The 15,821-nt window shown below is 43.2% G+C and overlaps 1 protein-coding gene across 1 annotated transcript in view; it reads left to right on the top strand.

Moving 5' to 3' along the window:
- The window catches only part of ppfia2 (PTPRF interacting protein alpha 2), a 368,545-nt gene that overhangs the window by 310,491 nt on the left and 42,233 nt on the right, over positions 1-15,821 (top strand). Inside the window, exons 23-27 of the mRNA XM_086009289.1 lie at positions 2,856-3,031; positions 4,758-4,855; positions 8,713-8,888; positions 13,014-13,082; positions 14,608-14,758. Coding sequence (XP_085865415.1) covers positions 2,856-3,031; positions 4,758-4,855; positions 8,713-8,888; positions 13,014-13,082; positions 14,608-14,758 — 670 coding nt within the window. The remainder of the gene's footprint in view (positions 1-2,855; positions 3,032-4,757; positions 4,856-8,712; positions 8,889-13,013; positions 13,083-14,607; positions 14,759-15,821) is intronic.

The following is a 15,821-nucleotide window of genomic DNA, read 5'->3' as shown; positions in this document are numbered from 1 at the left end:
AAACCCATGACCTCTACCACCTAGAAGGAGAAGGGCAGCAGGCGCATGGGAACACCATCACCTGCAAGTTCCCCTCCAAGTTACACACCATCTTGACTTTGAAATATATCGCCATTCCTTCATCATCGCTGGGTCAAAATCCTGGAACTCCCTCCCTAACAACACTGTGGGAGTACCTTCACCACAAAGATTGCAGTGGTTCAAGAAGGCGTCTCACCACTACCTTGTCCAGGTCAATTAGGGATGGGCAATAAATGCTGGCCTTGCCTGTGACGCCCACATACCAGGAACGAATAAAAATTCTGTGGGGTTATTCCATTGGCATAAGTGTTGGAGAAAGCCTGCCAGGAATTTTTACTACTGACCCTGGAAAGGTATCTGAGGTCAGGAGGAGGTTCCCTAAATATAAGAGATTTAAATTTGGGCTAGAAATTCGCTTCCTTTGCACCTCCCGTTAGCGCCTCCAGGGGGGGCTATAACGGGGTGCTAATGACTTATCGCCCAGGTGCGGGGATTTACCGCCGCCCGCGAAATGCACCTGGAGGTCTGCAGCGGCAGTAACCCTTAGCGCCACTATCTCCTGCACCCGGAGATCGTGACGTCATCTGGCTACGCAGCGCCCCGGTAGCGCCCCGGACCCGAAATTCGTTTCCGCCCCCTGCAGCATCGCTGGGTGATAACACCGACAGCTGCAGAACACGTTGTTCGGGAGTGGTAATTAAAGGTAAAGCCACTGGTCTGCAGAAACATTTGTTTCCATCCCTTAGATTGCCGTTTGAAAATTTTTAACTGTCGCGATTGATCAGCCCTCCACTCTATTGGGGCTGATCGTCACAGGTCCCGGCCGCCATCAGCGATGAGAGACATCGTTGAAATGCAAAGCCTGCAGCAATGGCCCTTCCCTTTAAGGGAGGGAAGGAGCCTCGGATCCCGGCTGCGATGCATGGGACATTGTGCAGCGCTGCGCCTCTACCGTCCCTCCTGCGTGGCTTAGCGCTCCAAAAGGGATGTGGTAGCGCTTGATTTAGCACTAACACCCAATTTAGAGAAAGCTGAGAATCATTAGCGCCTGGCGCTAATTCCTCCAGCTTTCAAAATTTAGCGAATTTCTCCCCCAATGAGCCTTTCCGCCTTAGAGCTTAGCATTTTCTTTCTGGGTCCAGGCCAGGACCCATACCTGGACTCCCAGGTGGGCTCCACCTCTGCTGGGCTGAGAACTGGCATGCTTAGTTAAGCCCAGTATACCAGCTGCCCAGTGGAAGCCGGGCGGGGAACAAGGAAATTGTTGGCCTGAACAGTCCCTCCACCCAGGCCAACCTCCTCTGACATAAGGGGCCATGTTTGGGGCAGACGAAGGTCCATGGAAAATTAGAGCAGAGACCAAGATGCAGCATATTCAGGACCTGGCCAAATATCTAGCCCCTCCGCTGCAGTTCTAGTAGACTTACTTCAACGTATGCCACTAGGGATGCAGATTTGGGTCCCATAGAGTATATAAAAATGTTAAATGTGCTTCCTTGTTTTATCAAGTCATGTAATAATTTAACAAATGTTGGATAAATATCAATAAAAGCACAAAAGATACCAATATGCATGAAGTCAGGTGGTTTCACCTGAATATGTATAGGATATTCCTCAGAGTTGCTCCTGCAGTTCTGGCAGTTCTTGGCATTTGTATTTCCTTCGCCCCTGATCTGTTGTTTCTCCTATTTCCTCTCCCCAAACAACATTAACAATAAATACACAACAAAACCTGAACCTGAACCTGAGTGAACTATACCCTGTGCGTGGGCACTCCCAGATGCGAAATTCTGCGTACTCATAAAAACGAACTGCACACAGTTTAAAGCTGCAATGAATTGAATAATGACACTAAAGAGAAATAAAAATCCCACAGGTCCTCCTTCCTACCCTCTTTCAAGTTGTTCTCCCCTCCTTTTGCCCAAGTGAGCTCCACTTAATTCAGGAGATGTTTTTAAACCCACTCCCCACTTGTACTATTCGCTTCTACAAGTGCTGTGACTAAATTTTGAAATCTTTCCATTTTTTAAACTGAATGGATAGGATTTTCCACTAGAATTATACTGACTGCCTAGTGTAACTCCAGCAGAATGCAATACCTCTGCCTGCTGTTTACTGTTCACTGCCAGTTCCAAGATGACCAAATACAGGTTGGTGTTTTGTAATGGCATACAAATGAAAGAAATGCATTGGATTAATTTTCCATCATTTATGGCCTAGCAATGTTGGACCTAAAAATGCCTGTGTGTTGCTGGCATCCAGGGTTGCTATAACAGTGGGAGTAATTTAAAAATTAAAGGGTGGCCTTAGCTTGTGTCAATTGCCTTGGCTAAGGCTTTTTTTTTAATTTAAAACTTTTTTCAGCGAGCCAGAGAGGTCGCCAGCTGTGCTACACTGTAACAGGCCATCCTCTGCCAGCCCAAAATATGCAAAATGGTCTGACTGTTGTAAATCAGACAGAGTCAAGTGCAGTAGAAATTCCACTCCAAACAATATGCGCCAGGATTTTGCCAAAATGAAAAACCCCGCTCACTAACTTTAGGTTTGACCAGGAGATGAATATCTACTTTTTCATTTCACTGCACTGTTGTTAATCGACCTTTGGAAGGCTGGGAATCAACATAGCAACACTAAACATTGAGAAATATTCCTTTAGCGCTATCTGTTGACATATTGCCACTCCTTACTTGTGTTTTTGCTAAAATTAGCAAACAGAAGAAAATATGGCCCTGTACTATCATCATTTATGGTGTATTTTAAAACTGTTTTCTTGTTGGTTAAATAACTATGGCCCAAAAGACTTTAGATAAACCTGGTCTTGCATTTTCCATCAGACTTTGGCCTATGGTGACATGAATCATGAGTGGATTGGTAATGAATGGCTTCCTAGTCTGGGATTACCTCAGTACCGCAGCTACTTCATGGAGTGCCTGGTAGATGCTAGAATGCTGGATCACCTGACAAAGAAGGATCTCCGTATTCATTTAAAAATGGTGGATAGCTTTCATCGGTATGCTTAATTTTTAAAAAACTCTCTCTATATATAAAATATACTGTATTGCAGATGTGCGAGTTTGTTTTATTCATTCTCGGGTTGACTTGAAGAAGCTGAAAATACATAGCTCTTCCAGCAATTTCCTACCATAAGTCCAGAAGGGTTGCAGCAAAGGGATCAAAAGTTATCCTGGGCCACAGATACGTTATGCCGTGGCATTCCCCAGCAGAGCCTCTGCCTGCTCCAGACAGGGTCACCGACATAAGAGATGGCAAAGCTGGGGAGGATGGAGTCCCAGACTAGCAGTTTTGGTCATCCCAACCTGCCATAAGAGCAGCGGTCCAGTACATCAAGTGAAACCAGACGTGCCGGCTGACTGTCTGATGGTTGTGGGGCCCACCTAGGGGGCCTAGGCCTGGATCATAGCCTAGACCCCCAAAGATTTGAAAAATACCAGCTGCATTTTTTAGCCACCTTTTAAAGGGGCCTGACCCCACACTAATGTGCTGTTTCTGGGAGACCGAAATCAGGTACTATTCTCTGCAAAACAAAAGCAAAATACTGCGGATGCTGGAAATCTGAAATAAAAACAGAAAATGTTGGAAATACTCAACAGGTCAGGCAGCATCTGTGGAGAGAGAAACAGAGTTAACATTTCAGGTCGGTGACCCTTTGTCAGAACTGGAAAATGTTAGAGATGTAACAGATTTCTAAGCAAGTGCAGGGGCAGGGAAAGGGGGGAGGGGAGGAAAGAACAAAAGGGAAGGTCTGTGATAGGATGGAAGGCAGGAGAGATTAAAGGACAAAAGGGATGATGGTGCAAGGCAAAAGGAGATGGTAATGGGACAAGTTAAGAAACTTGGGACAAGTTAAGTTGTTTCTTAACTTGTCCCATTCCCGTTGTCCATTACTCTCTGCATTTTGCAACCTTTATAATATGGTTCTTGAGATGCGCCAATAGTGGTGTGAACATCCATCCTGTTGAGTTAAGTTAAGTGATCTCCCCAGACCCCTGAAGCTTCGACAGGGTCAGCATCAGAGGTCACCAGCAGGCAGATCCCAATATTTAGAATCATAGAATGGTTACAGCACAGAAGGAGGCCATTCAGCCCATCAAGCCCATGCCAGCTCTCTGCAAGAGCTCTTTAGCTAGTCCCACTCCCCCACCCTTTCCCCGTAGCCCTGCAATTTTTTTCTCCTCAAGTACTTATTAAATTCCCTTTTGAAAGCCACGATTGAGTCTGCTTCCACCACCCTTTCAGGCAGTGCATTCCAGATCATAACCACTCGCTGCGTAATAAAGTTTTTCCTCATGCCGCCTTTGGTTCTTTTGCCAATCACCTTAAATCTACGTCCTCTGGTTCTCGCCCCTTCCACCAATGGGAACAGTTTCTCTCTATCTACTCTGTCTAGACCCCTCGTGATTTTGAACACCTCTATCAAATCTCGTCTGAACCTTCTTTGCTCTAAGGAGAACAACCCCAACTTCTCCAGTCCATCCACGTAACTGAAGTCGCTCATCCCTGGAATCATTCTTGTAAATCTTTTCTGCACCCTCTCTAAGGCCTTCAGGACCATATTTACCCCAGGATCAAAGGCCCTCGGACTTTGGGGGCCAAAATATCCAATAGCTTAATTATTATATACATTTGACTGACAGCCTGCCTTCTGAAGCATTATTAATTTGTTTTGAAAACAACTTTCAAACAATTACAAAAACTGTTGTATTGTTCTTGTTCAGAACAAGTTTACAGTATGGTATTATGTGCTTGAAGCGGTTGAACTATGACAGAAAAGAACTGGAAAAGAGAAGAGAACTAAGCCAACATGAAATTAAAGGTGAGAGATTTATTACATGGCTTGAAAATAAGTGGTGCGTGGAACATCGGTACTTTCTTAAAAGGGGAACTGTATGTATATGTAATATATAAAATAGTGTGTGGTATTCTTCACAGTGAGTCAGAACATATGCTAAAGTATGATGTGTGAAATGTGATGGCTAAAGTGTGATAATTTTTGGGAGTTATTGCTATGCATAAGAATTTTAATATATTAAGATGAATATGTGTGTGTATATGTTAGGTATATTTAGAAATGGATATATACTAGTGAATCTTTAAAAATACTTAAATCGCCTTTAAGAATACTTACATATACTTGAAAAACTTCTTTAAAAACATACACAGACAATTAAAAATATATATTTTTTTAAACTTTAAGTAATACTGTTAAAAACATACTTGTGTCTTTCAGGTATGGAGTCCCCGTGACCTGCCACAAGCTGGCCTCAATGCCTCTTTCCCTGAGACAAAATTTGCTGCTGGCGACCAGTGGTATTAGGGGCAGAAAATCAGTTTGTGCTGCAAACCCCACCCACTCACTGTCCTTTGCATATGGGAGGGCGAAATGCAGTGGCCAAAGAAGTTCACCCCCAGCTGGGGTGGAGGAACATTAAGGCAGTGATTTTTGGATGAATGAGTGAAGATTTGATGAAAGCTTTCTTCTCCCCATTTTACTTGGTTCACCACCCTGGGATTTCCCACATTCTGGAGATCAATCTGAGGGAAATCCCACCTAGAAAGTCATGGAAAGGACACAACAATATTAAGGAAGTGTATTTCAGCCATTTCTTAGCCGTTGCTTTTTTTTTTACTGTTGGCACTTAGATTCTGTTGAGCTTTTGCGCCAAGTGTTATAAATAACTTCCAAGCTGTTTACGATAGTTTTCCACCTTAATATTATTCCCCTGAATTCCCACGTGCTTTTTGGCCCTGGCCCTTCTGTAATCTGCCTGCTGAGGGCCAGCGGCACTGCAATATCAAATTTCCTGATTTGATACTCGTAAACACTCTGTGCATAGGAGTGGAGAAGCAAGTGATGCAGGGATTAGTTGGAAACGATTGAGGCACAAGAACACAGGCCAGGTGGTCTTTGCAGGAACTCAAGGGTGGGCTTCAGTCCTCCTTTATCTCCGTATTCAACTTTGTCTTCCTCATCATCATAATTGACAAGAAGGTAGTTGTGTCTGTGCTGTTCTTTCTCCTCATCATCATCTTCCTCCTCCTGTTGCTGTGGTGGATCTGCAGGAAAGGAGGGTAGAAGCATAAAATGGATGAGCATTAACTAAGGGGTGAAAGTTTGTGTCTATGTGGAATTTCACAGTTGTATCAGAGTGACAACGTACAGGTCCAGTCACTAAATATCCTGTTACTGTTGAGCCCGCCCATCATACCATTGACTATCCTACTACTATTCCACTTTTCCTCACCACAACGTTTCCCTTATTTCCCCAAACTGCACTGATACCTCCTCGGGTTCCCTTTCCTGTTGAAAAAATTCAAAGGTTTGACTGTCAGTGCTCAGTGCAACACAAATGCCAGCAACATGATAAAGCTGTGTATCTCTATCATACTGCTGCTTTGGTGTCATCCCAACAAATATGAAATCCCCAGCTCTCCTGAAGATTGTATTTGTTAGCTGGCAAATGCATGTCCATTCGGCACCCTGGATAATGTTGCCAAAGACCCCTGTTGCAACTTAAAAGGCAGCTTGTGGTAAAAAAAATAATAAATTGGTGGCTTTGACAGCCACTAGCAGAGCTGTTCATGCTGATGATCTGGGTTGCAGGTCACCTTTCAAAAGTTGGCAGAGTTCAATGATGGTTTCTTTAATGAACCTTACCTTCTCCTCACTTAGATCTTGATAACATCTGCGAGACCTATTTTACCCTTTGTGGTAGGGGGGAGCTAATATCTGATGGGACTCATCATACTTAGATGCTCACTTTTGCCCCTTTCTGTTTTCCTCCTCCTCCATTAATATTCAGAACCATGGAATCCCCATAAGGAAACCTATGTTCTTAATAAGAACCCCTCAATCTGAGTAGAGATTGATAATTTCCTGGAGGGGTGAGGGCTAACTGACTTTGAGAGTATCAGGTTGAAATCCTCCTCTGTATTTGACCAAAGCAAAAAAACTCTCTGAAAGATGACTTCTAACTTGAGATATACTCAATAGTCTCTTCTCCAGGCTGCAAGCTGGAAACTGCTGATCCTGGCAACAGGCACGCTTCTTTTATCTCAATGTCCAACTGGGTGCAATGGAAGTTCAAATCGTGGGATTTCAAGCTAGAAATGTCATTCTGTGGATTTGCATCTAAAAAAATTGCACAAATGGATGGGCAGGAAACAGCCCTCAAACCTGGATCAGAAATTACAGGACATGAAAAACAGATTCTGTCCCAATTTGCATCATAAAATGTACCTTCATGCTAGTTTTACAAAGTTAGTTCATATGAAGCAGTGCATAAATGTGGTGCCTGTTTTTTCCTGTGCTACTCAAATGCTTTTTCTGTCTTTCTGACAGCTTTCTGACAGCTTCTCCAAACTGTAACCCAATCCCTGCCTCCACTGTCAGCCTCTTGCTCCACTGTAACCTCCCAATTGCACTTTATCCACTTTATCCAGCATTTAAATACCAGCTACATATCTATTTATAATTAAAAATCTTGTGTAGGTGGCAAACTTCCTATCTATAAACCTTACTTCCTGCTGTCACAATTTTTGGCGACACTCTTCTGTCAACATTTACCATTATAAATTACAATGTCAACATTTCCCACATCCACTGTCATGTTGCAAATTCTGGCCACTAGGTGACTCTGTGTAGTCAGTTTCTGAAATCTCTTTTTTCAATTCTGGGGTAGAAATCAGTTTTCATTGCACCCGTTTTTTGGGACTAAAACAGATGCAAAGCATACCAATATAGCAGCGGGTCTGCTTGCGCCTAATTTACATAGGTGCTCGTCCCATTGATAAATTAGTGGGGGCCTTTTTTTAGATGTCCTGGTGGATGCCTGAAACATGTGTTAGGTCCATTTAAATTTGTATATTTGGGGTATAATGCCTGCTGAAGGACCCTTTGGTGAAATTAGTCGCCGATGAGAGGGACAGACATTGGGCCCAGGTTACATTTTTTTAAAGTTCCTGTGGAGTCAGGAGGAGCAGGAGTGCACAACCTGACTCCATAGGAGTGACGATTGCCTGCATACCATAGCCTGCTCCAATCCCCCCTCCCGGGACTAGCTGAGGCAAATGGCCCGACATTGATATCTTCGCTCAGGTGAGCTGCCTGTGGAGGCACGATTAGCACCAACAGCTCGCACTGAGTATGCTGATGAGGCCCAAGGACCAATTTCTATTGATCCTCAGGCCTCTTGGTTTGAGTGCATACTTGTCATACAGTGTCGAGTCTGGGCACGTAAACAGGCCATGACCAAAATCTAACACTCTGTTACCATTCTGTATATAAAAGAAATTATATTCATCAGCTGACCATGGGTAATGCCATGCAAAATTTACTAGTTATGTATGAACCTTTCATATTTGCCAGACCCGTGAGAACGCCATATGACTGTTTAGGAGAATATCTATGTAATTGTGATGTATTCATTGGAATCTCTGCCAGTATGGCAACTTTTTGGAATGTTTGAAAATGTGATACAGTCGAAGACTGTTGCATTGCATATTGAGGTATAACAAAGTTGGAGAAAAATTGAAAGCATTTGAAAAACAGGGTACAAATACTTTTGTAGTACATACTTAAGTGGAGGAGACTGTATCCTTTAAGTTAAGAATTAAGTCTAACTAAAATAGAAATGAAAAGTGTATGCTCATACTACAGTTTCACATTTCTAGACGCAATAGTATGGAGCAATGACCGTGTCATCAGGTGGATACTCTCCATCGGCCTTCGAGACTATGCAAACAACCTCATGGAAAGTGGTGTCCATGGAGCACTCCTAGCCTTGGATGAAAACTTTGACTATAGCAGCCTGGCATTAATACTTCAAATTCCCACACAAAACACACAGGTAAACCTAGGCCAATTTCAACTTCAGATATCTTTTTTAAAATTCTTTGAATGTAGATTTTAAAGTAATATGGTTTCTCCCTTACTCATTGGAAAATATTTCTGCATTAGGGTAGGAGAGGGGTGCATACCGTCCTTTCACTTCTGGTACCTAGGTTAGAATCAGGTAGAGTCTAGATATAATTCTGCTCTCTCTGCCATCTGTAAAAGAATTTGTGGTAGGCAAGGTCCTTCAGCCAAACTTGCCCATAATCAAGCACAAATAGTAATTAAATTGGCATGCTTTCTCAGATAAGAAATAAGATGAGCAGTGTAAATATTCATTCTGCTCAGTTCTTGGCTATCCCTGATTTGGAAGTGTTAATTTCTGACAATGGATGTTACTAATGTTACTTCACCCATATTTATTAATATAAAACTACCAAAAATGTAAATTTAAGCACTGTCATTTTTTTAATTATTCAACAGTTGTATCATTATGTCACATTTTGCTCTCATTCTAAGATGTTTTTATGTAAACTTTTGCGGGAGGAGGAAACATTTTTTGTTGTTTGGACCTTGTTAAGGCCAATCATAAGAAACTTGTGCAAAATTACACAGGATAGATAAGAAAGAAAATTAAGCTTTGAACTTCAGATTAGACCCAGCACTAATCAGCTGAAAGGAGTTTTCTGGCACATTGTATGGGCTCAGTGGTCATGGCAGGGTATATCTCTTAGTGCAGCACAAGAAGAGGGTGACTGAGGAATGTAGAAAAGCTGAGGAGCCAAATTTACTTCCCCATCTCCTTCAAAGAGCTGTGTCATGTTTGATATAATAAACTAGCAGGGTTACTGGGATAGAGCAGGGGAATGAGACTGACTGGATTGCTCTACAGAGAGCTGGGACAGACTCGATGGTCCGAATGGCCTCCTTCTGTGCCATTATGACTCTATGGCCAGGATTTTCATTGGGCTGTGGAGGTGTGATTGGAGGCGTGCGGGGGGTTAAAATTGCGAAAACTGGTGGTCGGGACCCCACCCCCCCCGGCCTGGTTCCCGACTCCGAACAACTTTAACTCAGTCGTGTCCAATGGTCCCGACTCCGTCCCGCCTCGAACAGGCGGGATAGGTCATTAAGGCCCTTAACAAACACTGAATAGCCTTTATAATCCTATTTTGAAAGGCCCTTGCGAATTTAACCCTTTTCCCACGTGAAACACACCTCGTGGGAAACACGATGGTGAAACCTGGCGGGAGCACTATTGGATTGCTGACTATCAGCTGCAGGTCAACCATTAAAGAGAAGATTTGATCAGCCATCATTTGCAGGTGGCAGGACTTTGTTGTCTCAGGTCTGGGGGATCTTTTAGAAGGCATAACCATAGCTGTGGAAGTTTGGAGCCTGACACTCATCTCCAGTGTGACCTCCTGGGAAACCCCTCTTGCCACCCTCACTGAGCGCTTCCTCAACTGAGGCATATACCAGAAGCATGGGAGCCATTTATTTCCTTCCCTTCTGGGCATTAGATGAGCTCGAGCACCAGCCGCGGCAACAGCAGAACCAGGAACAACAGCAGCACCAACAACAACAGGAGCACCAGGCTGCTGCTCACCCACCTGAAGCTGCACAGGCCAGAAGGGGCCAGCGCTTGGAAGCCCGTCGGCGCAGGAGATACCCCCCAAACAGGGTCTACAGACACAGGGTCAGCTACCTCAACATGTCTGAGCAGCAGTGCCAAAGGCGGCTCCGACATCGAAGGATGTTCCTGATGGTTGGGGAGTCCAGAACCAGGGGTCACAATCTAAGGATAAGGGTAGGCCATTTAGGACAGAAATGAGGAGGAATTTCTTCACTCAGAGAGTGGTGAACCTGTGGAATTCTCTACCACAGAAGGCAGTAGAGGCCAATTCATTAAATATATTCAAGAAGGAGTTGGATATATTTCTTAAGGCTAAAGGGATCAAGGGGTATGGGGAGAAAGCAGGGACCGGGTACTGAATTTGGATGATCAGCCATGATCGCTTTGAATGGCAGAGCAGGCTTGAGGGGCCAAATGGCCTATTCCTGCTCCTATCTTCTATGTTTCTATGAGAGGTAGTGAGTGACATCTGCACAATGCTGCAACAAAGTGAGAATGAAGGAGTGAGTGTAGAGATTCCATAGCATCGATACTTAGAAGGAGACAAAGATGGAGTGAGGTGGCAAGACCAAGGGCCCTCCTTGTGTGTTGTCAGTTGTTTGCAAAGCATCAGAGTGATAGGGAGTGTGAGGGCTGCATAGTCGAATAGTTATGTGAATATGACCATAGAGAGAAAGGGGATAAGGGTGCATGGATGTCAGTGTCAAGTGGGATATGGAGGAAGAGATTGCTGAAGCTGAGTGCTGGTGAGGAAAGGCAATGGGGATCAGATTGAGGGTGATGGGAAAATCATACTCACTTTTCCAGTGCGGAGAAGGTCATGAAATCTCTTGCGGCACTGAATCCAAGTTCTGCAGGTGACTCCCAAGGAGTTGACCTCCTCAGCCACCTGCATCCATACCGCCTTGGTCTGCTTGGGAGGCCTCTTCTTCTCTGTAGAAGAGAAGAGCACCTCCCTGTTGGCTGCAGCCCCATCCACTAAAGCCTGCAAGGCCACCTCGTCAAAACGAGGAGCTGATCTGGGTCTCCCACTGCTCATGGTGCCTCCAGGTCCCTCTCACTCCACAGTCAAAAAGCTTGGCAGTCTGCAGAAGAAGCAAGGCTTGCTGTAGACCTTAAATGCAGCAGCAATGATGATGTCATCGGAGGCAACTTTCAGTCAGGAGATACTCATTTGCCAAGGGTTCCCGCACGTTGGAAATCAATTGGACAATTAAGTTAAAATTGCATCAATCTCCCACATCCATTTAGATTCGTGTGGATAACACGAAATGCGGATTACACGACACCAACTCGCTCCTGAATGAAAATCCAGCCCTATGACTCTATGACACTAAAGTACTGCATCTTGCATTCTCCCTGGGAAGCATATATTGATATGTATAATATTGATATATATCTAAAACAATGGAATAATATCTCTTTCTATTTAAGTATTGTTGGTAGGCACATGAGTTGCTATATGTATACAATAAATGATGCTCTGTGCCTTGCAGAAGTGAGCAATGTGGTAAAACTGGATGGGGGTAATTTTGACTTTGGTCGATTGTGTAAAATGTGAAAAATCAATTCAGTCAATGGAAATGAAAATCAGGAGAGATGTATAACGGGTGGTTGAATCGCAATTGCCCATTTTACACTATCGCCCAAAGACAAACTGACTCCCCAGTTGTCTCTACTGCAAGTGGTGCCTGCTGAAGTGTTTAAATGTGTGGTAAAACAGGGACCTCCTTGGTCGTGGATGGCAACTGACTCCAGTGATATCCATGCTGGGTGCTCAGAAGCACCCTGTAGCGTAAAAGCTGAGGGTAGTGATGCTTTTTTGTGCCACTGACAGTGCAATACATATGGTGAAATGTCCACGTTTTTATAAACCAAGTAGCACACCTACATCTTCACTTACAACTTCCCTACCAAGCTCAAATGAGTTCATTGTATGGGCCCAGGTAGAAGAGTATATCTACTGCTTAGGGTAGTTTGCTCTGTGAATGGTTCACATGTTGTGCCCTTAGCACTCCCAGGCCATCCTCTCCTTGAGCTCCTACTTCAGAATGTGATAACTATCAATGGCTCATCTATATGTGCTGTGGGGATGTAGACTGCTACACAAACACTTTCTGTTAGAGCTCTGATAACATTTTCAAACTTTCCTTCCTAAAACTGACATATAAAATGGTAAAAAATGAGCCCATGTTTATATTTATTCCACTCTGAGAAAAACTGCAAGAGTTTCTCTTGAAACCCCTTACAAAACACTTAATAGTCTTTAACAAACTTTCTTTTGTGGACTAAATTTGGCAAATATCTCTATGCACTGGAGCAAGTGATAAAAACAGAAGCAAACTCTATTACTGCTTTCTTGCTCACAGCTGGTTTAATTTCCAAAATTTAACCCTTACTGATAGATGTTCTAAAGTTAAGCACTTGCATAAATATTAAAATTATTATTTTGTTCAGTATGTGTTGCATTTTAAGCCATTGACTAAATACTGTCCTCTTCTTCAGGCAAGACAGGTCCTTGAAAGAGAGTATAACAACCTTCTTGCACTAGGAACGGAGAGGACTCTTGATGATGTAAATAATTTCCCTATACTATATTATGTGGTTTCAAGCAGTGATTGTTATTAAATCTATTTTATAAAATATGTACTAAGTGTTTGGATTAAAAATTAGTTTTTAACAATTTTTTCTACTATATATCCTTTAGATTCATTGATGCAGTAAGGTCTTGTTAAAACAGGTGGTAACTTGATATATATTTTGGCTTGGAGATTCCGCTCGATTGTACTGGTGTTTTCGGCACAATTCCCCTGATATCAATGTAACTGGTGCAAAAGATCGAGGAATTTTAATCGCAAATTGCGTTCAGCACAACTTGAGTTTCCACGATCTTTTGTGCTAGTTTTGAAAACATCGTGCTAGAAGCAGGCCCCACCCACAAAACTAGCCATGCCCCCAGGGTGAATTAATCACCATTGGGAGTTTCCACTAATTGCGCTCGTTTGCAGGCTTTCGAGAAAGCTCCAAAAATTAAGCTGGAACTTTTGGGCGCAAGGACACTAATAGGTACGTTTTGAATGTTTTTTTTAATGTACTAAGGTACTCAGTACTGTACTTCAATCTAACTAGAACATAGTTTTGTATATTTTTTTTAAGTCATTTTCAGTCATTTAAAATCAGGTTACTCACAGGTGGTGGATTGACATTATAATTAAAAATGCTTATTCTTTGTGATAAACCCATTTTCAGCTGTATTAATCAAACTTTACCAAGTTACCACTCTTAAATATATCAAGGAACATTTTTTAAAGCATTTTTTTTTAAAGTTACATTTTAAATGCTGCCCGATTGCGTTGGTTCATGGCAGATTTTGCATTTGGTGATATGCAAATAAGTTTGGGTGGAAACACAGGAAAAAATAGGCGAAATTTGCGCCAGAATCACCAATTGCACGCAAAGCAGAAAATCTACCCCTATATAGACCTAGTAGTCTGAAAAATATAGTATATGCCTCTTTACATTGCCCTGGGATTTCAGGCCTACCCCTGAGGGTGGGGTGGAGTCCCTGTACCTACAACAGGTGCAGGCAGAGGGTTGCCATGGTAACGAGGCAGTTTCCAGCCTTACCACCTCATTTTTCCCCCCAGCTCTGGAAGGTCGGCCATTTTGAGGGGTGCCGAGAAGAAATAATCCATATTCCCTGCACCCAGCCCTTCCCCAGTCTGAGTATCAAAGAGGGAAATGGAAGAAAGAGCAGACAACACAAGATAAATTCCTTTTTTCTTTCTTCTGTCTGCTATTTATGAACAGTGGCCAGAATGCCCAGCAGTCATTCCCAATTTGCTGATCTCTCAGGCCTACATCAGCAGCTATATTCTGCCCCCATTTCCAGGCAGAAGGCTCTGCCAGAGGGCCTGACGTGAGGATTGAAATAATGTCCTAAACCCAGCACTACAGCCGGTTTCAGGTCATTGCAGGAACTTTGGTGCGTTCTGCCTGCCTGGCACCCAGATGTGGTGGAGAGGAAAGACAACCCTCCAATTTATTATAAACTGTTAAAAATATATTATACTATTTTCTTTACATATGTTATCACAAGGATGATGAGAAAAATTTCCAGAGAGGGCCTTCCTGGAGAAAACAGTTCCCTCCACGTGAAGTTCATGGAATCAGCATGATGCCTGGATCTTCTGAAACACTTCCCGCAGGTTTCAGATTAACAACAACATCCACAAAAAGATCCTCTGATGGTTTGTATTATTAAATTGTACATGTTATAAGTCTACCTTTGTAATTATCAAAATATCCAACAACTGTCATTGCCAGATTCAAATTGAACCCCTAACCAATGGAGCCTCTTGGTTTCCCTCAAAATGGGTGATTATTGTAGCTGTTGCTCTCAAAGCAACTGTCATCCATTACCCCAGTTTAAAGTATTACACTACATTTCACTGTTCCTACAACAATCACAGTGCGGCATTTCACAGCTGTTTTCAGTGCATTCACAATGTACAAATGATGCAGGATTTTTTTTTTAGGCAGGTAAGTTGGTTGGAAGTCATTTCTGCCAGTTTTGTGCCATTAAAAAGCTTCCCACGAGTGCCCTTGTGCTTTTTGAACCTTCCTGTGATCCACCCACCAAGTGACCACTGACCTCATTCGAATATATCAGAGTGAGGGCCAGTGGCATTGTAGCTACAAGTTTCCTGGGTTTGCACTGTAAATGCACTCTGGGTAAGTTAGACTTGAGATATATCAGGCTCGGCAACTGCTGGAATCACCTGATGAAGGTGAAAGTGAGAAGGTTTTGAGCCTGAAGAGTCTGGAGAATTTAAACACTAATTTCTGCAGCTGGGAAATGATGTATAAAGCAGTGGTGCATGTGTTGCTTTAGGAGGGTGAAGTGTGTGCTGGTGCCCAGGATGGGCAAAGCAGAGTGTCCAATGAGTTACCGTGCCTGCACTGCTGAAGGTATGAAACTTTGTGAGGCACTGTTCTGCAGTTCTGGAGATGAGAGAGTTGGGCACTTACTACTCCAAATGGCACAAGTGATATTTCTGGGTGGCTCAGTGAGACCCACACCCAAGAGTCTGTTCCTCCTGCCTTCAATCCCCTCCCAGAGGGCTTGGATGTCTGAGTGAAAGGAGTTCTGTATTCTTCTTCTCTGGCTTGGTGCCATGCTCTGCTGCCTTTTTGGTCCTGATATTGTCATATTTCTTGAAAAGTATAATAAAAGCATTGATAAGACATCCGGTGAAGTTATGTGAGAGTGAGAGCAAAGCACTGTTCTTTTTTATGGCCTGGTTGTCCCCC

Source organism: Somniosus microcephalus, chromosome 16, assembly GCF_052327205.1.
Source record: "Somniosus microcephalus isolate GS21.2 chromosome 16, FLI_Smic_1.0, whole genome shotgun sequence".
Taxonomy (NCBI): Eukaryota; Metazoa; Chordata; class Chondrichthyes; order Squaliformes; family Somniosidae; genus Somniosus; species Somniosus microcephalus.
The sequence above is the reverse complement of the archived record's forward strand: the minus strand, read 5'-3'. Positions and strand labels throughout refer to the sequence as shown.